General features: G+C 35.0%; 1 protein-coding gene across 2 annotated transcripts in view; it reads right to left on the bottom strand.

The window, feature by feature from the left end:
* The window catches only part of LOC128986349 (DNA-directed RNA polymerases I, II, and III subunit RPABC3), a 101740-nt gene that overhangs the window by 29864 nt on the left and 45455 nt on the right, over window positions 1–26421 (bottom strand). For both annotated transcript variants that reach the window (XM_054406681.1, XM_054406690.1), the window contains exon 3: window positions 7794–7974. In XM_054406681.1, coding sequence (XP_054262656.1) covers window positions 7794–7974 — 181 coding nt within the window. The remainder of the gene's footprint in view (window positions 1–7793; window positions 7975–26421) is intronic.

Raw genomic sequence — 26421 nt, 5'->3', positions numbered from 1 at the left:
TGCCAGGCCAGCTGACTCAAGTATTCACATTATAGCCTGCTCTCTGTTGTTGCTATTATCCACGTAACTCTCGCAATCACTGACATGCCATCTTTCCAATGACAAGACACAAGTATATCCACGGCAGTTTCAAATTTGCTTAATGATAGAATAACGTTTTGCCAAAATATATTATAATTTTGTATTTTTAAAAGTTTATGTAGTTGTTGGGCAATAATACTAAATTGTACTAGTACACTGTCCAAACGAAATTTAAAAATACTTAAACGACATTACTAGACCTACACACTAAGAACCTGTTCTGCAACCAAGATTTTCAATACCCTGACAAAGCAAGTGTGCAAGATGGACCTCCAATAGTTAGTTATATATGCTTTTCAATAAGTTATATATGCTTTCAATAAGTTATATATGCTTTCAATAAGTTATATATGCTTTTCAATATTCATTGAATAATTTGTAGTGATGTAGGGTACATTACTTAAACAATAAAAATATTATAGATTTAAAATCTACAAAGAGAAAAATAAAAACTAATAGATTTCTCAATAAAAATTCGAAGAGGAATTTTTGATTTGAGCTACAGGGATAAATTAGAGTAATTATTTTTCACAGTTCTACAAGTTGTAAAAGTGACTACTTTTTCATTTTTCAGAAAGTAATTGAGCAGTTCCCAGCTGTGGAGACTTGAGAACAGCCAATAACACTAAGGGCCGCACTACTTCAGCTTCGTTAATGACGACACTGGCCACAACTCTCGCCTTATATTTTACTTTGATTAGACAAGAATACAAGCAGTATTTGTTTATTTGAATTATATTTTATGTCTTGGAAACTGCGTTGCATCAAACTTCTTAGTAATATGGCCACATTAAAAAAATGATAAACTAGATGACGAATTGGGCTAATGCATAAAAACAATTCAAGACATTCAACAATCCTACATTATTCAGTGTTTTATTGGTCACAAAATGAGGCGTCAGTTTCAATTTTACGTAGGACCACAGACAAGAGAATAATTAGTTAGTTCCTTGTCTGCGTAGGACATGGAACACGGACAGTTTTATACTGTACACCAGTGTGAGTGTTCCAGGACGACCTGGATGTATGTTTGGTGCCTTGCTTGATGTATGTCTTTTATTCGACTTAATATTAATCCTAAACTGTTTTTCGCAGTCCAAAACAAACTAATACTTTCAAACAACAATAAAAATACCTTCTAGAAAGAGTGACTATTAACAGCTTTAATTTATACTCTCACTAATTTTTAACCACAAAGATAAAAATCATGCTATGTATACGTAAAAATAATAGTATTCTTACACGTATCCATCACAAGACTCGCCAGATTTTAAGTACCATGATGTATCTTAATCGTAGAGTTTTGGGTTAGTTGTTAACGTACTACAGTATATCCCGTGGTAATATTTCTCACACACAAACACAATCCCGTATCTCTATGCTAGGTTATGTAGTTTTGTACGAAATCCGCATGATTAGAGGATGTGGCGATAATACCCTAATTACTGTCCACATACTTGGCATGTTTGGTCGGTAAGGGCATGCAGCATGCCAGCATGCCAGATGCCACAAGCACATGCCAATTGCATGTTGTTTGTATATTCTGTTCTCGAGCTACGCCATTGCTATTTCCGCGCACTCCCACGTCAAATGCTTACTGCTCGCCATTTCTTTTTTGGCAAGATAACCGTATATATAGAATCATAGCGTAAAAATGTAAATAATATTCATATAACACGATATATTTGGATTTCAAACGCAGACACTTTGTAAATATGATAGAAAAACTAGGTCCGTGAAGTTGGCGTACCCATATTAGCGTATCCACTTTTGATCATACCAATCGTTAGTTCATCGTTAGTTCTCGATAGTTCTCGATAGTTCCCAAGTTTTTTCGTTAGTTCTCAAAAAATAAAAAAGTTATAGCCGATTATAAGTGGGTACGCTAACTTCACACTTCCGGGTTCTAGCACGCTCCGTTTTCTGAGGAGAAATGTTTACATCTATATACCAATCGTTAGTTCTTCGTTAGTCCTCGATAGTTCCCAAATTTTTTCGTTAGTTCTCAAAAAATAAAAAAGTTATGCGGCATACAAAGTGGGTACGCTAACTTCACAATTGTACAATTTCCAGCGGGAACAGTTTTTTTAATGTAAATGCCTATATCTATATACCAATCGTTAGTTCTTCGTTAGTTCTTCATAGTTCTCCAATATTTACGTTAGTTCTCAAAAAATAAAAAAGTTAAGAGGGATACAAAGTGGGTACGCTAACTTCACAACTATACGATTTCCAGCGGGCACCGTTTTTTGACTATAAATGCCTATGTCTATATACCAATCGTTAGTTCTTCGTTAGTTCTCGATAGTTCTCCAATATTTACGTTAGTTCTCAAAAAATAAAAAAGTTACGAGGCATACAAAGTGGGCACGCTAACTTTACAACCATACAATTTCCAGCGGGCACCGTTTTCTGACTATAAATGCTTATATCTATACACCAATTGTTAGTTCTTCGTTAGTTCTCGATAGTTCTGTAATATTTACGTTAGTTCTCAAAAAAATAAAAAAGTTACGAGGCGTACAAAGTGAGTACGCTCACTTCAAAATTATAAAATTTCCAGCGGGCACCGTTTTCTGACTAAAAACGCTTATATCTATTTGTCAATTTTTAGTTCTTCGTTATTACTTGTTAGTTCCCCAATATTATTACTAGTTCTTAAAAAATAAAAAGGCAATAAGGTCTTAAACGTGGTTATGCCAACCTCACACCCAAATCATTCCCAGCGCGCACCCTTGTCTGACTAAAAGTGCCTATATCCTAATATTAATCGTAAGATCTTGATAGCTCACCGATTTTTTTGTTAGTTCTAAAAAAATTAAATAAATAGACGTATAGCCAGTAATGAATAGATAAACTTATTTAATACTTCTGATTTCCAGCGCGCACCTTCATTCAACGAAAAATGCTTACAGTATACTACTATACAACTAAATAAATATTGTCTCGACCCCGCCATACCCAATACGCCATGCTAGTAATGTGTTGTACACATTTTTTCCATCCACCACTCCAGTCTCCAGTTTGTTCAAGTCCGTATGACCTTCCAGTCTCGATCCGTGCAACTGTCACTCGTTACGTGTTACGTTTAATGATGTAATTTTATAATACTAATACCGAACACAAACAAATTCAAACAATACAAACGATTAGTTCAATTAACCAAACAGAAGTTCTTTGATCGTACCATAGATAAAACATTCACTGCTTATAAATTACTTTATACCATTTTACTTAGCAGACTCTGGTTTTCATTTTGATGGATAGTATATTTTGTTTCCATGATGGACTTTTTATAAAATGCACTTTTTCACACAACTAAGTAGGTATAAATATGATTTCATTGCTTATCTAAAACCAATTTTTGGAAGCGTTGTCTTTTTTGGATGTTCTAATTAACTGAACATATTCAACTGTTAATCATTTTGATACCGTATTCAAAATTATCACTCCTAAAAAATAATCTAACCGAGTGACACCTGCAACTACTATTGCGGATATCACAGATAAGCGCTATCCTGGAACTGATAAGCAATCCTTTCTTTTCGAGAGAATCATAATGTGATAGTTATTCTAATGTCAGTGTTACTTTGATTTTCATTGTGTGAAGATGAATCAAATTACAGTGCATGGAACTAAAAATTGGTATATAGATATAAGCGTTTTTAGTCAGAACGGTGCCCGCTGGAAATTTTATAATTTTGAAGTCAGCGTACTCACTTTGTATGCCTCGTAACTTTTTTATTTTTTTTTTGGACTAACGTAAATATTGGAGAACTATCGAGAACAACAAAGAACTAACGATTGGTATATAGATATAATCATTTATAGTCAGAAATCGGTGCCCGATGGAAATTGTATAATCGTGAAGTTAGCAAACCCACTTTGTATGCCTCGTAATTTTTTTTTTTTTTTTTTTTTTTACAACTAACGTAAATATTTGAGAACTATCGAGAAGTAACGAAGAACTAACGATTGGTATATAAATATAAGCATTTTTATTTAGAAAACTGTGCCCGCTGAAAATTCTATAATTGTGAAGTTAGCGAACCCACTTTTTATGCTTCGTAACTTTTTCATTTTTTGAGAACTAACGTAAATATTGGAGAACTATCGAGAACTAACGAAGAACTAACGATTGGTATATAGATATAAGCATTTATAGTCATAAAACGGTGCCCGCTGGAAATTGTATAGTTGTGAAGTTAGCGTACCCACTTTGTATGCCTCGTAGCTTTTTTATTTTTTGAGAAATAACGTAAATATTTGAGAACTATCGAGAACTAACGAAGAACTAACGATTGGTATTTAAATATAAGCATTTTTATTTAGAAAACTGTGCCCGCTGGAAATTCTATAATTGTGAAGTTGGCGTACCCACTTTTTATGCTTCGTAGCTTTTTCATTTTTTGAGAACTAACGCAAATATTGGAGAACTATCGAGAACTAACGAAGAACTAACGATTGGTATATAGATATAAGCATTTATAGTCATAAAATGGTGCCCGCTGGAAATTGTATAGTTGTGAAGTTAGCGTACCCACTTTGTATGCCTCGTAGCTTTTTTATTTTTTGAGAACTAACGTAAATATTAGAGAACTATCGAGAACTAACGAAGAACTAACGATTGGTATATAGATATAGGCATTTATAGTCAGAAAACGGTGCCCGCTGGAAATTGTATAATTGTGAAGTTAGCGTACCCACTTTGTATGCCTCGTAACTTTTTGGTTTTTTGAGAACTAACGTAAATATTGGAGAACTATCGAGAACTAACGAAGAACTAACGATTGGTGTATAGATATAAGCATTTATAGGCAGAAAACGGTGCCCGCTGGACATTGTATAGTTGTGAAGTTAGCGTACCCACTTTGTATGCCTCGTAACTTTTTTATTTTTTGAGAACTAACGTAAATATTGGAGAACTATCGAGAACTAACGAAGAACTAACGATTGGTATATAGATATAGGCATTTATAGTAAAAAAATTGTTCCCGCTGGAAATTGTACAATCGTGAAGTTAGCGTACCCACTTTGTATGCCTCATAACTTTTTTATTTTTTGAGAACTAACGAAAAAATTTGGGAACTATCGAGGACTAACGAAGAACTAACGATTGGTATATAGATGTAAACATTTCTCCTCAGAATACGGCCCGTGCTAGAACCCGGAAGTGTGAAGTTAGCGTACCCACTTATAATCGGCTATAACTTTTTTATTTTTTGAGAACTAACGAAAAAAATTGGGAACTATCGAGAACTAACGATGAACTAACGATTGGTATGATCAAAAGTGGATACGCTAATATGGGTACGCCAACTTCACGGACCTAGAAAAACTACAGTTTAATGTTTTAAGTAAGCGAACCATACCATACCAACGACAACAAAGATTTTAGAATATTCTAGATCTTTTTTCAGCATATCCAATACTTTGTATAAACTAACGCGTTTTTATAACGTTAGATCTAGTAACGTAGGATTTAGTAAATACATAGTCATGAAATGTTTTTCAATATTATTAAATCAAGACATTGTAAGACACTACAAAAACGTTTTCTCTTTACCCCTTTCCTTGTACAGTGGTAGCAAAGTAAGCACTGTTGTGTAACCCAACACCTAAGAGACAAACATATTTGTAGGAACTGTGTAGTATCATAGCTCGCTAAGCACTGTTGTGTAGCCCTACACGGGCCCCGTCACGGCCGGCAACACCGCCACAACATGGGCCAAACATGTAGTAACTAACTGTGTACTGTAGTACATAATATAGTTTAGCACTGTTGTGTAGACCTACACGGGCCCCGTCGCGGCCGGCCTCACCGCCACAACATGGGCCAAACATGTAGTAACTAACTGTGTACTGTAGTACATAATATAGTTTAGCACTGTTGTGTAGACCTACACGGGCCCCGTCGCGGCCGGCCTCACCGCCACAACATGGGCCAAACATGTAGTAACTAACTGTGTACTGTAGTACATAATATAGTTTAGCACTGTTGTGTAGACCTACACGGGCCCCGTCGCGGCCGGCCTCACCGCCACAACATGGGCCAAACATGTAGTAACTAACTGTGTACTGTAGTACATAATATAGTTTAGCACTGTTGTGTAGACCTACACGGGCCCCGTCGCGTCCGACCACACCACCACAACATTGGCCAAACATGTAGTAACTAACTGTGTACTGTAGTAATATAGTTTAGCACTGTTGTGTAGACCTACACGGGCCCCGTCACGGCCGGCCACACCACCACAACATGGGCAAAACATATGTAGTAACTGTGTACTGGAGTAACATAGTTTAGCACTGTAGTGTAGCCCTACACGGGCCCCGTCGCGGTGTCGCGGCCGACCACACCATCACAACATGGGCCATACATGTAGTAACAAACTGTGTACTGTAGTAACATAGTTTAGCACTGTTGTGTAGCCCTACACGGGCCCCGTCGCGGCCGGCCACACCGCCACACCACGCGCCATCCATGTCGACTGTTATTAACTATCTACTCTGTCCAAGGTCATTCCGTTTGCCAAACCAAACCTATTCACTCTCGGCCTTCCTTGCGTCCTAGGCACACAATCGTTCTCTTCCTTTTAATTGAAAGGCTTTTTCGCTTTTCAAATATCTAAACACCAGTGACAGCGTTGCGATTGTATACACAGTGTGTCAAGTCTGGACGTAATGGTTTTGAATCAGAATTTAATTTATAGGTTAAGTAAAAAATAATCTTACCTATATTTAATACTGTATTGGACGGGTTTAAACTAATGCCGGAATTAATCGTTTAAAAGTAATTAACTCTAAACTAATAACTGGGCAACAGTTATGAATTTTTACTACCTAAACTTAGTTAATGTGGACAAAACAAAGAACACTATTTTACAAATATTCAGTGACGGTTCCATTGGAAGCTGGAAATATAAATTGAAACATTAATTTTGTCATAAAAACGTAACGAAGGCTTTTGGACGCAGCTCTAGACATTAAAAAGGGCTTTAAAAAGTCCCCAATCGCCTTTTAAAAAGCTAATTTTCCGGGGTAGGACCCCCTTCCACTGTTAGCCACCCTTGACAAAGTCCTAGAACCACCACTGCAAATATTTGATTAAAACTGATCCTATGAACATGAGCATTAAGTTGATTTTTTCGTAGAATAATGATAAAATATCATTAATATTCGTCATTCTTGAGTTGAATTAGATGAGTTAAATTTGTACGCGAACCAATACAACCAAGAAAAAAAATCTCATTTCATAACTCAGACTTGTATCTGCATCAGAAAACTTTATATTAGGTTAATATTTAGTAGAACCTCGATAACAAGACCCTCGATAATAAGCCACCCTTGGTAACAAGGGTCATTTTCAAATCCCTTGAAATTATTTTACCCCTATTCACATGTTATTGCAAACCTTGAAAAGAAGTCAACATGATAAAAAGTCTTTTTTTTATAATCCCTATGAGAGTCTTCTTGCCAAGGTTCTACTACTGCCATAAAATGCATCATGAAGTAATTAAAACATAAACCTATAGATAAACACGCTAATCCATCGACGCTTTTTTACCACTCACGATCACAATGGTTCTTCTAAACGTAATGGACCACGTATTATTTGGGGTTCCTGACGGGTGTCTTCAGCAAGTATTAAAACTTCTTGGCATACTTAGGAACTGAACATTATCAAATAAACACACAAATAAGTTACTTACAGTTTGTTCTTGGAGGGCTCCTTGGAGTTCTCGTCACCCTCGATGCGGTAGATCTTTCCGTACATTACGTACTCAAAACTATCTGCACGGGAACCTTCGGAGTCCTGAGGGTTCCAATCTCCAGCATCCGGGAACCCATCCTCGCGGAGTGTCGTGGCCAACACCAGCCGGAACTTGTCCCCTGCAACACAACACACCAGGTTGGAGAAGTACTATCGGAGATACTTGGGGGGAAATGCACAAGATCTCTCTTCATGATGTTCCAATCCAGAGAGCTGAAACCCTACTGGACTGAGGCTGTTTTAGGACTTAGTCCTCTTCAGCCATGCACAAGATGGACAGCTTAGTAGAGAGGTTAACTGTAAGAAAGGACCATGATGTCCTAAGTTCACCTCAATAAAAAAGGATTTCATTCCATTTCATTTACAAGCCACGTGATGAACAGTACCTTGTTTTCTCTATTTGCAATAAGCGTGACCCTCGTGGCTGACTCATACAATAGATCATAATATACGGATAAACCGCTAAACTTCTTCAATGTTTATCAGTGAGGTAAAGATGCAGCTAGTTTAATTGTTCCAAATCGGTCCATCAGGCCTATATAGCTTATTGTTATTATTCAACCAGTAAGCGACTGTTACTCCACGATAAAACTGATAATGCTGAGTATTTGAAATTATAAATTCTTAATACTTAACTTTAGAAATGGCGACCATACGAATGTAGGTATTTTAAGCCAAATATGAATTGAGATGAGTGTAGGATAACTAGCCCGTGGTTATGTTGAGAGGGATTTACTGTATCAGGTTAAATAGTTGTAATAAACTATGGAGCAAAATATTTTGTTCATTTTTTCGTAGGCTTATGTAGGCTATAGGACTACATCTGTAAAACGCGAATATTTGATCTATCATGGTGAATCCCAAAAATAAAAAAAGTAGCAACTGCATGAAAAGTATCCGAACGATCAACTAGAGGCACGTCCTGGCTACGTGTTCATAATGAAGACCTACTTACTTTATTGTATTAATTGTACTGTACTGTCTAGTAAACTGTGCTGAGCTGAAAAAGATATTGGATTGTGTTATAACACAATCCAACCTATATAGCTATAACCGATATCGGAGAGTTATAACACTCCTATATAGAGGTTCGCATAACTGTATTTTACTGTACAGTCGTATGAAAACTGTATATTGTACTGTACTGCAGTAATATGAGAATTGTATATATTGTACTGTAGTGTTAAGTAAACTGTGCTGAACTGAGAATATTGTAGTTTGTTATAATACTCGTATATCGACGTGCGTATGATATTGTACAGTATTGTAGTAACTGCGCTGAACTACTTATAGGAATATTGAAGTGTAGTAACTAGTGGTATCTAGTATATTGAAAAGTGCTAAACTGTATACCACGTGTTCAAAAAGTCTAACAACGCCTTAATATTTTTTTTATTAATTAACGCGTTTAAATCGACCAGCAGTGATATTTCCCTCCCTCTACACTCCAGATGTAAAGTTATCTAAGTTAAAAACACCATCATAACCAACACGGTTGAGTATTTACTTCTGTCTCTATGTAAAAATTAACGAACTTTTTGAGGCTGCTATTTCCGAACCCATTTCAGTCAGGTTTGCGGCAGTGTTCCTCGACCTTTAACGTGAGGCATAATTCGACCTATGCTTACATTTAAGATTTTTGAGACTTTCGTTACAGGACGTCCCCCCCAAGGCGAAAAAATACCGTTTAAATTAACAAAAAAGTCAGTAACTACATTGAGGACGTAAATTTAGAGTTTTATTGTTCTCCGTTAATAAATAAGAAAAATATTAAGGCGTTGCCAGAGTTTTGAACACCCGGTGTATTGGTATTCTCGGGTATTCTGTATGTATTAAAACTGAGCTCAACTATTTATTTTGCATCGTAGTGTGTACAGTACTGTACGGTCGACGGTCGTACGGCAGCGTATGTAGTAGGCTAACTGCACTGAACTCCGTAAATACATGGTGTATACAAACTCTCTGGAAAAGCTATGGTATTTGTTCTTTAGGTCAACCAAAAAAAAAACATATAAACATGGTAATAAATAATAAGGATAGATTGCTATCTGTAAGTGTGTTTACAAAAAACAAAACGCGTTAACAAATTTAGAACCTCTTGAATGATTGATTTTGAACTTGGCAAAAATATGATGATATTTAGGATCCATCTGTTCACAAAGTATATCTACTGTATCTATATCTATATATTTAATACTTTAAGGCGATTTCTACGAATCACTATCTATAACTCCGTTAATAATGGACGGACAGTTTATTACAAACGAAAAGCGTTTTTGAAGTAGACTCTCTGTTGGGGTAGCGGATTTTTATCCCCCTGGAATTTTACTCCCTGGACAAACGTGACGTCACAAACCAAGGGGTAAAATTCCGGCCGCGAACTTTTGATTTTCGCGACATCAGTTCGATGGATTGAAAGCGGAATTAACCTATATTTTCACGGTTGTGAATTTAATCAGACCACAACAAATTATAAAAACCTAGATTGTACGGGCCGGATTTTTACCCCCGGAATTTCACCCCCGGATTTTTACCCCCCGGAATTTTACCCATGGAATTTTACCCCCGGATTTTTACCCCCGGAATTTTACCCCCTGGTCGGATATATAAATTAGTGAGAATGGGTAATTATCTTCATTCAGTTTTAGTTTAAAGTAAACGTTTTATTATTAAGTAGCCTTTCTCAAATTATTTGTAACAACAACTAATCGAACAGGGTTTTAATTTTAATTTTGAGATTCGAGTATCAGGATTCGATATTTGAAGCCAACTGTTGGTTCATCTATATAATATTATAAAGAAGAGGTGGTGTCTGTGTGTGTGTGTGTGTGTTTGTATGAGATAATCTCAAAAACTACTGAACCGACTGGGCTCAAATTGCACACAATTGAAGCTACAGCTCCGAGGATACATATAGAACTATTCCCGATTCGATATTGTCCTAGGGCTCTGCCCCGTGGGCTTTCAAAAAGTTGAGGTGAGAGATTTAAAAGTAAACATTGATTGATGGTATCCATGGTAACAAAGAACGAACCTAAAAAGTTTAAAAATGTAAACAAGCAGAATGGTTTAGGTGCAGTGGTAGAGCATTAGGGCTATGGTAGATGTGTGCTACACTACAGGATACCGTATAAATAAAAAAAAAATCTCAAACCGTCTCCTCTCCCATCACTGCAATAAGCATTTTATACTTATATACCAACCCCGTACGAAGGACGGGTATTCTGCTAGTTATGATATATAAACAAACATCTGAATGGTAATTGTTTTGAAGATTTCTTTAACGATTTATTATACAACCGTGGTAAAACAATGTTTTTGTTTTGTGTAATTGTACAACAGAAACGAAATACATTGTTTTTCACGGTGGTACAATAAAATCGTTTAAGAAATGTTCACCCTAATGCTATTTAAATGAGCTACTCTGTTTATTTTACATACTTATCAACCAACAGTTGGCCCTAAACACAAATTCCGAACAACAAAATTAAACAGCGAATTATGTTTACTTAGTTGAGATTACAAAATAAATAAATAAAGATAGGTTACTTAATAATCAAATGTTTACAATTAAATAAAAACAGAAATAGGTAAATCAATCATTGTTAATAATTTCTTTATCCGGCCAGGGGGTAAAAATCCGGGGGGTAAAAATCCGGGGGTTAAATTCCGGGGGTAAAAATCCGGGCCGTACATCTTGAGTTGTCTAATAAGTACAGGTAAAATTATACCAAAATACTATTAGAAAACATAAAAATTAGTCCGTTCATGAGACTTGCAAGAAACATAGTACTTGCCATTAGTTTTTGAAATCTGATGAGTCCCTAGTGATTGGGGGGTTGGAAGTACCATTTTATAGGGGTTAAAATTTATGGGAGTAGTGATTTTGAAAACATTTTTATTTGTAGGATCCAAACAAGTGGGGTGTCATTTTCTATGTTTCTTATAGGATTCAAACAAGTAGGGTGTCATTTTCTATGTTTCTTATAGGATTCAAACAAGTGGGGTGTCATTTTCTATGTTTCTTAGGATGCAGAATCGAAAACAAGCATAACCAAATCAATAATGGTATTTATATACAATAATCATTGTAATGTAGTATGATTATGTATTAAACTGCTCTCAACTATTCCTTTTGTATTGTAGTGAGTACCTACTGACTGAGCTGTGCTCAACTGTACTGTACAGTGTGCGGTCGCGGGGCTATAGAATACAAGTACATGTAGAATGTATTCTATAGCCCCGGCGCGGTCGTACGGCGGCGTGTGTAACTCAGCTGAACAGTTTTATATTTATATATTATTTATATTTTTGTTGGACCATATATATGGATTTCATGATGTTTCAAATTGTTCCCAGGTTGCACTGGTGAAGTGGTGATGTACATATCATGACGATGGACGGTCCGACAAAAAGTTAAATCTTGTTTGTTGTTTACAAACCGATTGTACCAATCTAAGCATTGCTAGATTGGTTATAAATATCATAAAATAATACATCCTTTATATTTCTTCGTCAAATCAAAGTTTCAAGCCAATTTAGGTGGAAATTGTTGAATGGTCGCCATATGTAATTGGCACAGATTAGAAACATAAGACTTTGTTTAAGGATAGATCCTACAATATTTGTTATTATGATGGACAAAGTTAAGCCAATCATTTAAGAATGTAAAAGCTATGCACTTGTAAAAACACATACACAGACAAAAATCAGGTACTTTAAGACCTAATACAATGTATTTAAAATGCTTTGACCTTAGGAACAGACACAACTTTTTACTAGATAAATTAATTCTACTAACCCTCTCTATACTATTGTACTGTAGTATATTGAAACTTATAGGCCTAACGAACTGTGCTAAACTATTGTAAAGTGTGTAATGAAACTGCACCGATTGTATTTATTATGTCGCATGTTTAGGACTCTGTTAGCCTTATAAATTGCAATTTGTACAATCATTATTTTATACACTATGTAACGAATTATTGTGTTAAATCATGGTTTAACTTTATGATTGTACTAACTACAGTTTGTTTTGTTACGGGTTGTATTATTTTGTGTACTATACTGTTAATATTTATGTATACTTATGTCCTGTAAGTTAACATTTACAGCGAAAACAATTTATATAAAAAGGAAAAAAATGTAAAGGAAAACAGAGGATTAAAATGACGCTCAGGTGAACTAAAATCCCGACGTTGATGAATATTTCTATCTGACATCTTCATTCTTCATTCTGGAATAGAGGAGATCTCAACGGTCTTCCCTGATAGTTATGGTGTGTGTTAGTGTGCGTGTGTGTGGGTTGGGGGGGTGGGGGGGTGAGTCACGGGCTTTCCCGTGAATTGTGAATTGTGAATCCCGTCAAACATCATATTGTACATAGATTCGATACATCGGGGAATTGTATTGAAACAATAATATAGTACCAATGATAAAAGTTCGTATCACCACCCCTAGGAATCTAATTTTAGAATATATATCAAGATACGTTTTATCAGGTATGAGCAATATTAGTATTTACGGTATTTTGTTTTTTTTCTTTTCTTTACACAGCTTTAATCAATCACAAAACAGTTCATGAGATCCCCCCTATCACTCATTCATTATTATGAATATATTATACTATTATTATTATTATTATGATTATATTATTATTTGTCATTTATTATGTATAAATGGGAAATTTTGTTCTTGATGCTGACATTGTTGAAATGTTGGTGCAGTCGATTTAAATTAACCTCAACCCTTGACACAAAACAAATAAAACATTTGTTATACAGTAAACACTTCTTGGTGTTTTATAAAGAACTTGTACGTTTCACAACAATAATTTATACTGATATTGACGCGAAATGAATATTTTATAAACCAGAATTCTCAGATAGGTACTGCACAATTATATCGCGATTAAATTTCAAACGCACCTTCTTCGCATTCTTTTAAAATATGTACAGAATACGAAGAACTGTTATTGTTATATAACCCAACCCATAGTTATATGAGTTGGACATAGCATTAGACTATCAACTGAATATATCTGGATACATTCAAAATTACATAAGGTATTATTATTTTACAATTCAGATTGCCCAAATTACAAGTAAATGAATTATTTTTAACAAAACAAAAATAAGTAAATTTAATTATTTCAATTAGTTTAACGAATTTCCAACGTCATTTTGTCTGTTATGTGATTGCTTCAATGCATTCAACCAATGCAGAAGGCCTATTTCATTGAAATTACTCAGTTTTGAGTAGCGGATTAAAAAACTACACTCATTATTCAAAATAATTTTTCAAATTTAGCTTTTGTATAGTTGCATAGATTAAAAGAAGAATAGTTGTACAATCGAATACAAAATCGAAGTGCGTATCTGTGAAAGCTAGTTTAATTGCATGTGGTTGTATTGAAAAATGCCACAAAAATTCACAAAATATTGTTCGACTGTTCCAGACTGTTGACAATAACAGGTCTGATTGAATATGTACAGTACGTCCAACGTCCAACTGTTATTGTGTACTAAGAGTTAGAAAAATGTGATTTAACAGTATTTAATTATAAATGTACACAGTAGTTTGGTATTATATGATTTATGTTAGTTTTTTTTTACGTATTATTTCTACAATGGGCGTATTATTAGTAGGGTACTGTATTATAAGTACTTGAGAAGGGACTGAAGGAAGGGGGAATATTGGAATATGTGTTATCTGCCACCAGTGTCATTTGCCACCACTCTAGGATTTGTGTCATTTGCCACCACTTTATACCTGGCTGGGTGAGTCATCAGCCCCAACCCTAGAAATCAGTGCGCCCAGTCTGTCGGTCATCACCCCTCGAGGCACCGGCCGATGGACCAGGAAATACCTATGATTCACACTATCACCCTCTCCTGCAACATTTTTATGGGTAAAAATTCCAACACTCTCTAGTAGTAAAGAAAAAGAAATACATGACGGAAACGCTCATTCTTATCTGTGGTTTTGTAGTGTTACGACATAGTCAGTGCTGTTCTAACCAAGTTTAACATTGTAGGCTACAGTAGCATAATTTAAGTATAGACATTTTGTTTGATTTGCTTAATAGTTATAGTTGTTTTTCCATTTACTTTTGGAATGGAAATAGCAACAACAATTCACGGAAAGCCACGAGCTTTTTATCAAGGATAACGGCCGCCAATAAAATAATGGTTATAAAATCCATACACCCCTTTACTCACCAATATTAATGGTACAGATTAGGCACATAACTTTAGAATCACACACATAATATGGAACACACTTTAACCGCAAATTCAAACGGTGAACAACACAACAACATGTAAAAATACCCCCGCCGCAGCAAACCTGCCGTCTAAGCGAGTTTCAATTTGCCTCAATTTATTTTTAATAAATCTATTTATAACATTTAGGTTTAACGGGTACCTAGGTTTGCTGCTACGAACTCATAAGTCAACTGAGAAGTTGGTCGAGCTCAGCAAGTGAGCGCAGCGAACGAACTTCAACCAGGACGTGATTGAGCCGAATAGAAAGACCAAAAATATTGTCTACCCACTAGCATTAATATAAGAGCAATAATACAGAATCGGTTATCCTTTGTACTATACTAGTGTCCCTGTTGCTCGAGTTCGAGCAATTGATAAGTATTACAGGCGTTATTTTAAAACGAATTTCAACCAAGTCAGCAAATATTTTTATCAAACTTTAGCAAACTTATTCATTGTTACAATTAACATATGCTCTTCTTCTCACTTTTGATTTCTGACAACAGGAGTTTCATAACAATTTTTGTTTCCCATGTTAATCTTATGGAGAAATACAAAACTTTAAAAGGCCTTAGGGCCTCACTCTCTAATCATTTTCCTAAAAAGAAAGTTTCCTGTACAATTTCACGTTACGCTCTTTCCAATGACACCAAAAACAAGTCAATCGGTTCAGTAGTTTCGGAGGAGTAATTGTCACAAAAAATCTGCTTGCGTATTAAATAAGTATAGATGTGTTTCATTAGTTGTCGTACGTATTTTAATTTAGTTATAAGCACTTCATATACAATAAGACAATTAAACGTTACGGTACTTAAATTATAAATAGTCAAAGGCAAGACAACGTCTGCCGGGTTCAGCTAGTCTATAAGTATAAAAGAGGATGTTTGTATAAAGATATATACTAGCTGTAAGGTATATACTAGCTGTACCCGCGGGCTTTGCCCCGTTTAACTTCATACGTGAGCTCGTTCGCATGGCTCAATCACGTCCTGGTTGAAGTTCGTTCGCTAAGCTCACTCACCTTTAGGTTGGAGCTCGTTCGCTGCGCTCACACGTCCTGGTTGAAGTTCGTTCGCTATATTTAAAATATTTAAAAAAATAATAGTGCTGCACTCTGTTGGTAATCCTTGTAACTTTAATGCTATTGGACATCATAGAACAGAACCAACTTGTTTAATTGAAACAGCTGTTATGATTCATTAATTCCATTTAAATATGAGTACTCATTAGGTTAACATGGGAAACTCCAGAGCCACTGGGGCGGAGCCCGAGAGTCCGATCAGAATAAAAACCACTTAGTTTTCCTATTTAATGCCTAAAGAATCAGTGTACCAAATTTCAGCCTCCTAGGTTAATGGGAAGTAGGAGAATTAGTGATGAGTGAGTGAGTGAGTCAGTGAGGGCTTTGCCTTTTATATATATAGATATATTTGGCAGTGATAAACTTAGACACCGCTGAACCGATTGCCGATTGTCACCGTTGCCTAGCAACTATTTATTTTATTTTTGCCTCAAATTATTTCTTCACATAACCTTAAAGTTGTAGTTGTGTTGACCATCAGTGTGCATTATTATAGTGGTGAATAGTGGTATAATAATAGGGTATAGTGTGGTGAAAAATAGCGTTCGTACCACGGACCAATTTTCGGCCTTAGGTACGAAATATACTATTTTAGAATTTAGATGCAATTTCAGAACATTTATAATTTATTCTTTGCATTTTTTCTCCAAACTTACTCGTTTATGAGCTATATCATGCTGGAATTAAACAAAAAGCTACTTTTCCCTAAATTTAACACGCTGTAACTCCTTTACGTAGCTTTATAGAAATAAATAAACTGAAATCGTTTTAAATAGTTTAAAATACCTTACCTTAACATAGATATTCCTATACTGTTTAACATGCGATTATGTGAGTTTAGACTCAAAATGTGTGTTTCCTTTTGCCGAACAAGGTGGTAAAATTAATTTTCACAACTCACAGTTGAAACTGGAGTTATAAACATTTATTTAATATACAAAAAAATATAGGTACAACTACATAGTTGTGACACATAGGAACGGTCACGGTGGGAATTCCAGGAACTGACCCTACTGGTGGCAAATGACACTGGTGGCAAACGACACTGGTGGCAGATAGTAGGACACCGGAATATTGAACCGCCACGAGTTTTATGACCGTCCAGAGATACTTGAACCGCCACGATCATTAGAGCGGATTATAAGGGTTAGTTTCTCAGGGTTGAAAAACAGTTGAACTGCCACGCGGGTTCTGCAGGTAGCGAGGGAACTTTTTGAAATATTTATCCCTCCATTATCCCACTTAGATATAGGATGGAATAAGAGTTAAGATATAAGGAAAAATAATAATTCAAGCAACAAACTGTAGTAATTAGTACAGGCTATCATAGTACAATAACTCTAGTACAGTTATCATAGTATTATTATATTTAAGTGTAGCCAACCTATTTCCAAGCGTACCCAGATAACGTGCATAATAAAACCACGCTGTTTTGTGTTGTTTGGTTTGAATCCTGATGTGCGCCAAATCATGAATCGTACGACAAAGTATAAACCGTGAGACAAAGTAAGTAAATGCAGCAATTAGCAGCTTTCTGTACTATAAACAGTGCAAGGAAGCCAACTTTGTTGGGTGACTGTAGGAAAAATCTTTTTCACCCTTATCAACTATACATCAAATATATCACAGACTTTGAACTGTGATTATTTTTACAACTGACGGGCAATGTGGATACAATTGTGGACTTAAGAAATGCGGTCAATGTAAATCATAACATGGTTCCTTTAATGCATTTAAAGCTAGCTTTGACATATTTTTAAGGTGTCATAATTAGTTCTTAACATGGTTATACAATTTATTAAAAACAGCTATCTTATCGAAAGTATTGTATCAGTTTTGCTCATTAGGTCATGGAATCCTGGAAAATAACTGGTTTGTTATATATTTTAGTTGGTTTATAGTTGTTATATATTTTAGAGCCAAGAATTAAACAAGCCTGGTATAAATATAAAAATATCAAAGTTGAACATCCCATAGTTGATATAAGCTTGTTATCAATAAATAATTCGTAATAGTAAAGATGCAAATTGTATGTTGAGGATTTACACGAAAACAAAATTTACCTGCTTACTGCATGCTTATGTTAACAGTTATGTACAAATCTAGGCATATACCGAATACCACGCCGTCTATACTATGCGTGAATTCTTCGGGTTGCCGGAAGTTAACCCCCTTTACATATTTCAAGATTTCAGAGAAATGGCGATGTACGGGCTGGAATTTCAACCCCCCCCCCTTCAAGAAAAATTATTTGTGTAGCCAAGTTGGAGTTTTACCCCCTGTACAAATTACTTAAGGTTTCGCAAAAATGTCGATGTACGGGCTGGAATTTCAGGCCCAAAATGAGGCTAACACAAAGACCGAATTAACGTACAAACGAATTCGGTAAAATTACCAATAATTCAGTTCTAGACTGTATAATGACAGCACATCCTGTAATGGATTCAAATTAGCCTGGTTTTATATCAGAGCTTCTTAGCCGATATGGTGACAGTTCACTTAAAAACAACGGGCAATATAAATATTGGTACTATTTAATATTCTGTTGGGCAGTTTTATAAAATTGAAAAATTCTAAATAAGAGTTAATTGCTTATTTGTAATGTGTGATGATAAGATAAATTTTCGATTGAAAGTGTGCCTATTATGTGATAAAGAAGGCAATGATGGATCGCCAAACAACAATCAAAAATCCGTAACTGTCTCAACCTAGGCTCTGAACCCGGGATTCAAAAGCGCATGAGAATAGTTTTATGAATATAATTTTGTGGAAACGGTGGAAAAATCATACCGTTTATATATTATTTCAAATTATATTTTTATGTTTTTGTTAACGATGTTGAAAATGTTCGGTTAAAATTTCGCAAACTAGCATTAATTATTACTCATAACGTTAATATTAAATTTTTGAATTTTCAAATTAGCTGTGTAGCAAAATACGAATTTTCTTAACCTAGTGGCTGTCGCCAATAACGGTTTTAGGGCTATAAGTCCCTAATTCCAAAATTTAGTCAAAATCCTTCCGCTGGATTTCGAGGTATATATTACAAACAGACAAACAAACAGACATAGCTCGTATTGTAAGTATTATAGAGTAGGATATACGCAACATTTCTCTGCAACATCAATTGCTGTGTTTTTTAAATATACAATGCTGAAATTATAATTAAACAATAATTAAAACAAAATTCAAAAGTTATAACACCATCCTACATTATAAGAAAAACGTACGGTCATTTCCCTTGAAATGAAAAAAATCTATGGGAGAATCAAAATGTTAACTCAAGTAAAAGTAAATAAACAAACTAAAACCAAAACAAATCTAACAGCTTACGTATCTTCAATATTTTAAAGGTGATAAAATACATAACTTTAGAGTCAGTATAGAATATATACTGACATATAAACATCTTAGAAGTGTTTTTTTTGTATTGGCACACAAATTAAGTATAATAAACACGTAATATGTTTAAAAAAAATAATAATAATAGTAAGTAACTATGAGAAAACGAAATCCTTAATACTTAACATTGTGTTTCTGTACTAGGAAGTACACAGTTTTTTGCTCGCAGTAGCCTTGAATCTTGACTCCTAGTCCATCCTATATCTAAGTGGGAAACTGGAGGGATAAATATTTCAAAAAGTTCCCTCGCTACCTGCAGAACCCGCGTGGCAGTTCAACTGTTTTACAACCCTACGAAACTGACCCTTATAATCCGCTCTAATGATCGTGGCAGTTCAAGTATCTCGGGACGGTCATAAAAATCGTGGCGGTTCAATAACAGCCGAAGGAAGAGGTGTGCGAGGCATGTTGTAGTGTTAAAATCTGCTGCTGAGTGTTGTCCAATGTTATATAGCGCAACTATACCACGAATTAAAAAGAAGATCTAGGGCCTATAATAAGATCTACCCAATATTTAGACGGGATATTATTCATGACGACAGACGATTAATACAAGAAATTATTATGACAAATAAATATCATTAGATTTATCAGTAAATTTCCTAACGATTAATATAGTTTTGTTTGAATACCAATATATACTTTGTACAAACCATGTATAACAAAAAGGGTACACATATTAATATCAAATGTATCATCTTAACTAAATGTGCTTACCACATAAATTTCACAATTATTGACGTATAATAATTGTAGGTATTCACCAAACGTGAGATTCTGTTTAATGAGCTTAACATTTATTTAAAGAGAATCTTACGTAAAACATAATAACTGTGGAAGAAACCCCTGTCTAATAATAACTCAACCGCCTGAGGTCGAAGCAGCAGTTGCATACCAAGATACTGTTTTTAATCAAACCTTGGATATTAAAGGAAGATTACTTTTACATGAACCCTTTAAAGAATGTATGTACTTTTTGCCAGCCATAAATGTTGATCAAAGTAACAATACATTTATACATCTATACATTTAATAAAAGCGATGTGTAGTATTGTAGGTACAATTTGAAAGGTCTGTTACAAAGCGTTTCAAAATTAATCATAAAAAATGTATATATTTTCTCACTAAACTCTACTACTTTATGCGGTTAACAATCAATGATTAAACCGCCTTATCAATAACAAACACTTAGCCTCGGCTCGGCATATACTAAGTATATGTGCGTATTTCACAACGCTGGCACTAGACAAAGGCGAGACCTACCTTTTGCGCAATAGCCGAAATGTTATCAATTCTGAATCACATCTCGTGGTATCCGTCTTGAGCCCGACGCACGAGGAAGACTATCGCTTTGCACACCGAGTAATTGCCACAGAGTTTAATAAGACCGGATACGAAATTACAGTGGTTATCCGATGAACTGTTAACGTTTCACCATAGACATATTACGAAATGTTGTGTTAGAGAGCGAACGTTTCGGAGGGTGGAGGGGGGAGCGCATGCGCCTTGACATTGGGACCAGCTGACTGGCAAAACATTGAGCTGTCACTTCCCCCCCCCCTCCACCCCGCCGCGGCAACATCACTTCACTACCCGGTCCACCGTACTGCAGCGTTGGGACGGTCAGGGCTACTGCAGCAACTACATCATATAGCCTACTTACTGTCACATGATGATTTACAATTCGACTTTTGTAACTTCGTTGGATAGTGCAAGTATACAGTATACTCACTACTCAGTATAGTAATGAAGTAGAATAGGTTCATCCGTCCAAACATATGCCAACACGAAAAGACGAAATAGGAAGGTGTCATGTGAACAAATGCTCTATCTTAGTCTATGTTATGAGAGTAATTCAATCCTTAATGATACTTAAACACATATAACATCCATCGCGATCATAAGTTTATTAAACAATCACCTTTAAAACAAATCGTGATGCTTATTTTTTCGTACAGTTTTAGTTTGATTGTTGACAACACATTCCATGTGCGGTGATAAGCGCCGCATAGAGATACTGTAGCTAGTTATCAGAGAGCAGTTCTATATCACACATGCCTCCCTGCTTGTTACTTGATAATAATGTTATGTAACAATGGCATTGTATCTAACGTTATGTGAAAAAGCACCAACACTTGTGTACAATTCAGATTTACAGATACAGATGTACACAATTCAGATTTAAAGACACAGATTTACAATTCTGACTTACTAGCATTAATGCAAACGTAAATAATGGGAAAAGATACCCCTGGCGCAGCAAACCTGCAGACTAAGCGAATTTCCATTTGCCTGATTGGATTTACACTATAATATCTCCTTTAAAATGTCACATGTATTCCCTATTTAAATATCATTAGTAAACAAGTAGGCCTACTTAGATTTGCTGCAACAGAGAGGGTAACAGTTTTTTTTGTAAAATGTTAATAGTTTAGTATGAAATGAATGCATTTTCCAAATTAGATCAAAATGTGTTCATAAACAAGCAAACAACAACAGTTTACTTATCCTCCATAAGAATGACATGGGAATTAAATTTTTTTTGTAATTTTCTCGCAAATAACTTAATTAGGCGCAATTTTGTAATTTTAGGCGCATAACAACGGTTCAATATAATACTAAATTATTTGGTCTTTTTAGCTTTACAAAATGGTTCCAAGGAAATTGTAAAATTTTATGTTTTTAGTGTCAAAAATTTACCCCCATAGAGCCCCCCATAAACCACCCCATAGTCCAATCATGCTGGTTCGCGGATCGGAATTGGATATTAATTACAATATTTTATATATAAAGTAATTAATATCCGTGTTTCCAATTGGCAGCTATATAATCATACATACTCTGGGGAGATAGTGCGGTCGATTTTGTCACAACAGATTACAGGCCTGTGCGTGAAAAGGTTTTCTGGTTTATGTGTTTATCGTACGTTGCGTACGTGTTAATGTGTTTATCCATCTGGTCGACGCGTCATGTCGTTACCAACTAGAGAACTTCGTAAGTACCCGAAGCTGACTATGGTGTTACAAATTTATTAATTGAATTGTCTGGTGCTGACGATATTTACGTAAGTAATTTAGTCGATACGTAAATACGTAGTAATTCAGTATTTTAGCTTACGGCTTTGGGACTGAAAAGCACTACAGCAAAGCGAGACCGACATAAACTCATTCATTCCTATCACAGACGGGGTTTCGAGTGCCGTGGAAAGTCCAAGAAGATGTGATCATATACAAATCTATCTGGGAGGAAGCTGGAGAAGCGGATTTTCAAGCCATCGTTGTAGCGTACAACATTCTGTTGAGACTTCTGTTCGGTCTTAATATTACGATGTTCAACAGCATCAGAAGAACAGGAATTTGTGCAACGTGCACAGTAGTTATAAATGTACGATCAACGATATTATTGAATATATATACCGAATGAATAATTATACCGATCTATCAATGAATACTCATACCAATGGTTCCTCAATAGTACGATACCTACCACAAACTAAATTTAAAAAATATTTATAGTATAATAATAACGCATAACTTTATATTGAAGCCAGTATGCGACTTGTCGAACTGCACACGCTTTAAAGCAATAATAATGGTACAGAAATTTGGTTGTTTTATTACAAAAATAATATCGAGTTTATCACTAGCATTTATCATGGCGACGTAGCTGAGAAGGAAGATTCTGCAATAAACCCCATGCATTTTATACTTCTTATAGCAAAAACCCTACACAGGCAAAGAAAATATTCAAACAATACTTATGATATTCAAAATTACTTTTGTATGGAAATATTGAGAAAATATACATACATATCAGATTTTATATGCGGGGATAATTACTACAATTAGGGCAACAATAATAACGAATATTCGACCAAATGTCTGATATAAGTCAGCGTTTTGAGGTTTTTATTGTTTTTCACAAGCAAAAATTGGAAAGGTTGGAATGTTTAAAAGATTTCTTGTAAAGGAGACGTTCCAAATATACATAGTGAAATAATTGGTTAATTATGTAACACATTTTATAATTTCCTGCCAAAAGTGTTTACAGCGTCTTGGTCTTACAATTCGTTGAATACAAGAAATGAATACAAACCACTATGATAAGAGTTGGCAAATTGCATCTTTATCACACAAGATAAGAGGGCTAGTGGCCTTGGTAGTTAGCTCAGTGCTCAGTGCAAGTCGCTCTGTCGCTCTACCTCTACAACTGAGCAGTTAACTCATATAAAAATTCCAAATTTGATTCATACAGCATTTACTGATCCCGATTTATATGGAAGGCTGTTTGTAGCTTTTTAATGGCGAACTTTATTCAGCTGTGATAAACACAGATCATTGGACTTTAACAAATTTCCCATATAGGGAATACGCTATTACTGTACTGTAAGTCTATACCCTACCCTACCCAAGACCCTGGACTACTTATTTGGTTTAGATGTCATGAGTGGCAAAAAAAACATCCATTTGTATTCATATATAGGGTGAACAGCTTTAACTGTGCCACCATTGGTGTCTCAGAAACTATCACGTTTAGGGAGAACATAAATAGAGAACTGCAAAATATTGTCTTATACATACAGCATTATGAATTCCACTTCTTCAAAAATGGCCACCATTTAAATTGAAAATTATTTATGGAACAGATAATATTTTATAAATAATTGTTTTAGAATAACAATGCAATTTTTCAATTTTTTCAATCTATGCTACTCGTATAGAGGTTACAGCGTGTTACTCTTTGGTAAAAGTGGCTTGCTGTGTACATTCTTGCAGTGTACATGTATACTGTAGCTCATAAACGTGTAAGTTTGAAGAGGAAATTCTAGGAGTAAATTAAGTCTTAAAAATTGCATGTACAATCTAAAAAGTTCTTAAATACATTGAAATATAAATTACACTGTTTTTAATTACCACCAAACATGACGACTAACTTTAAAATTTCTAACGGAGCACCCTGTTTTTCATGATCTTGTTAAGATCTATTTATTTATCTAAATTTAATTATTCTATACTAAGCTATTAATATTTTACTAAAAACACACTTTATTAGCCTCCCTGTAGCAGCAAACCTAGGTACTCGTTTAACGTAATGTTATTTAAATAGATTTAATTGTACTGTATATCAATACTTTATCGGCAAATGGAAATTCGCTTAGTCTGCAGGTTTGCTGCGGCGGGGGTATAAATATATAAGAATTTGGTTCAATAATGCCCAGTTGCCTCAGTTAGGAGAAACTCTTTTAAAGTTACAAAAACCAAGATGCAATAGTTTAGATGGTTTTACCATGGTATTTTTCTTCTAACCCAACCAAATTAAATGCAAATCCTTAACAGACATGTGTTAAATGACCTTCAAAATCATATTTACTCCTTAATAATTATAAAATGATTATGAACGCACGAGTAAACCGTAACGAGAACTCGTTAAACTAGGCATATGCTATTGTATACCTCAGTGTTCCATTAACGGTGTACAGTCAACAGTCAGTAGATGACTCAACCTCAACCACGTTCACGATTTATGCTGTTTGCATAGCTCAGGGTCGTGTATTGAGTATTACTGTATTTCACATTCTATAACCGTAACAAGTTACATTTGTAGTAGAACAAATTTCATTTTATGGAAATTGAATTTGTAAATTATAAGAGACACTATGCTTATGAACGGTAATCGTTTGGTGCCGTGTCTGTGTGTTTGTATAACTTCTCTCAAAATACAAAGGATGGATTTGGGCTTAATCTTGCAATAAAGGACATGTAGTCCTAAAAACTTGATTGGCGAAGGCCACTACCTCAGAAAACTGTAGTTAATAATATTATACGGTCACGTATTTTAATTTTACAGTATGGGAACTTTAGCAAAACAATACCTTTAAGTACTCGAAGTTATTTGTAAATTAAGGCCTTTCATTAAAATACAAACGTAAAACTTATGTAAAACATCGGACTAAATTAAAAATACACAATTCCTTGTAGTAATGTAAAGTATAATCATAGATAAAACATTGTTGGTTAGTCTATGGTAGAATCCCCAAAAGTAGTAAATATTTAAATGGTAAAATGAAAATAGGAAAACAGCAGTTTAGCTGTCTATAGCCCACTTGCAGTCATGTCTATATTGATTTTTTTTTTTATAAAACTCATTAAAATAAATTATTGAACTATGTAAAATATCGAGAATACAGTAAGGTCGCCTGTTTGAAAATGTAATAAATATCAACCTTTAGTTAGAAGGATCTTATGGTAGGGATAACTGGAATGAGTTCGCGAACCTGCAGCATATCCATTCAATCTTTGGTTTTAAGAACAAGGTATTATTAAGTTTTAAAATTTTCAAACATGTTTTCAAATGTCAGTCCTTTAAAACATTAAAATGCCCAATCTGCATTACGGTCATTGTGTGGAGCTTAAGTAAATTAAAACGTTGTGTAACTTATTGTAGTTTTGTTGTACGATTAAAAAGTGGTAAAAAAAAATACATTTTTATTCTTATGTTATTCTTATAGAGAAAAAGAAATCCAGTGATTCGGACCAACTTCCTTTATAACGGGTTTAAATATGAATTGCAATTGCAACTGAAGGATCAGATGTTAAATTAAGCGACGTTGCCTTTGAGAGCGAAGTCTAGAGATAAATCAAACGCTAGGGGAAGAGCCATAAATGACATTACCCGTTTAGTTACCATTCATCACTCCCGCTCCGCTAGATCATAAGCTTTACAATGACACCTAATCGTAAAAATCGGTTAAGTAGGACGAGTGAAAAAGCGATGTTACAGAGAAACCCCTTATTGTATTAATTAAGATACCGGTAATA

The sequence above is a fragment of the Macrosteles quadrilineatus genome, unplaced genomic scaffold (assembly GCF_028750875.1).
Source record: "Macrosteles quadrilineatus isolate MER2022 unplaced genomic scaffold, UCM_ALF_1.0 Scaffold_1__1_contigs__length_201487025, whole genome shotgun sequence".
NCBI lineage: Eukaryota > Metazoa > Arthropoda > Insecta > Hemiptera > Cicadellidae > Macrosteles > Macrosteles quadrilineatus.
This window is presented reverse-complemented; position numbering and strand designations above follow the sequence as displayed.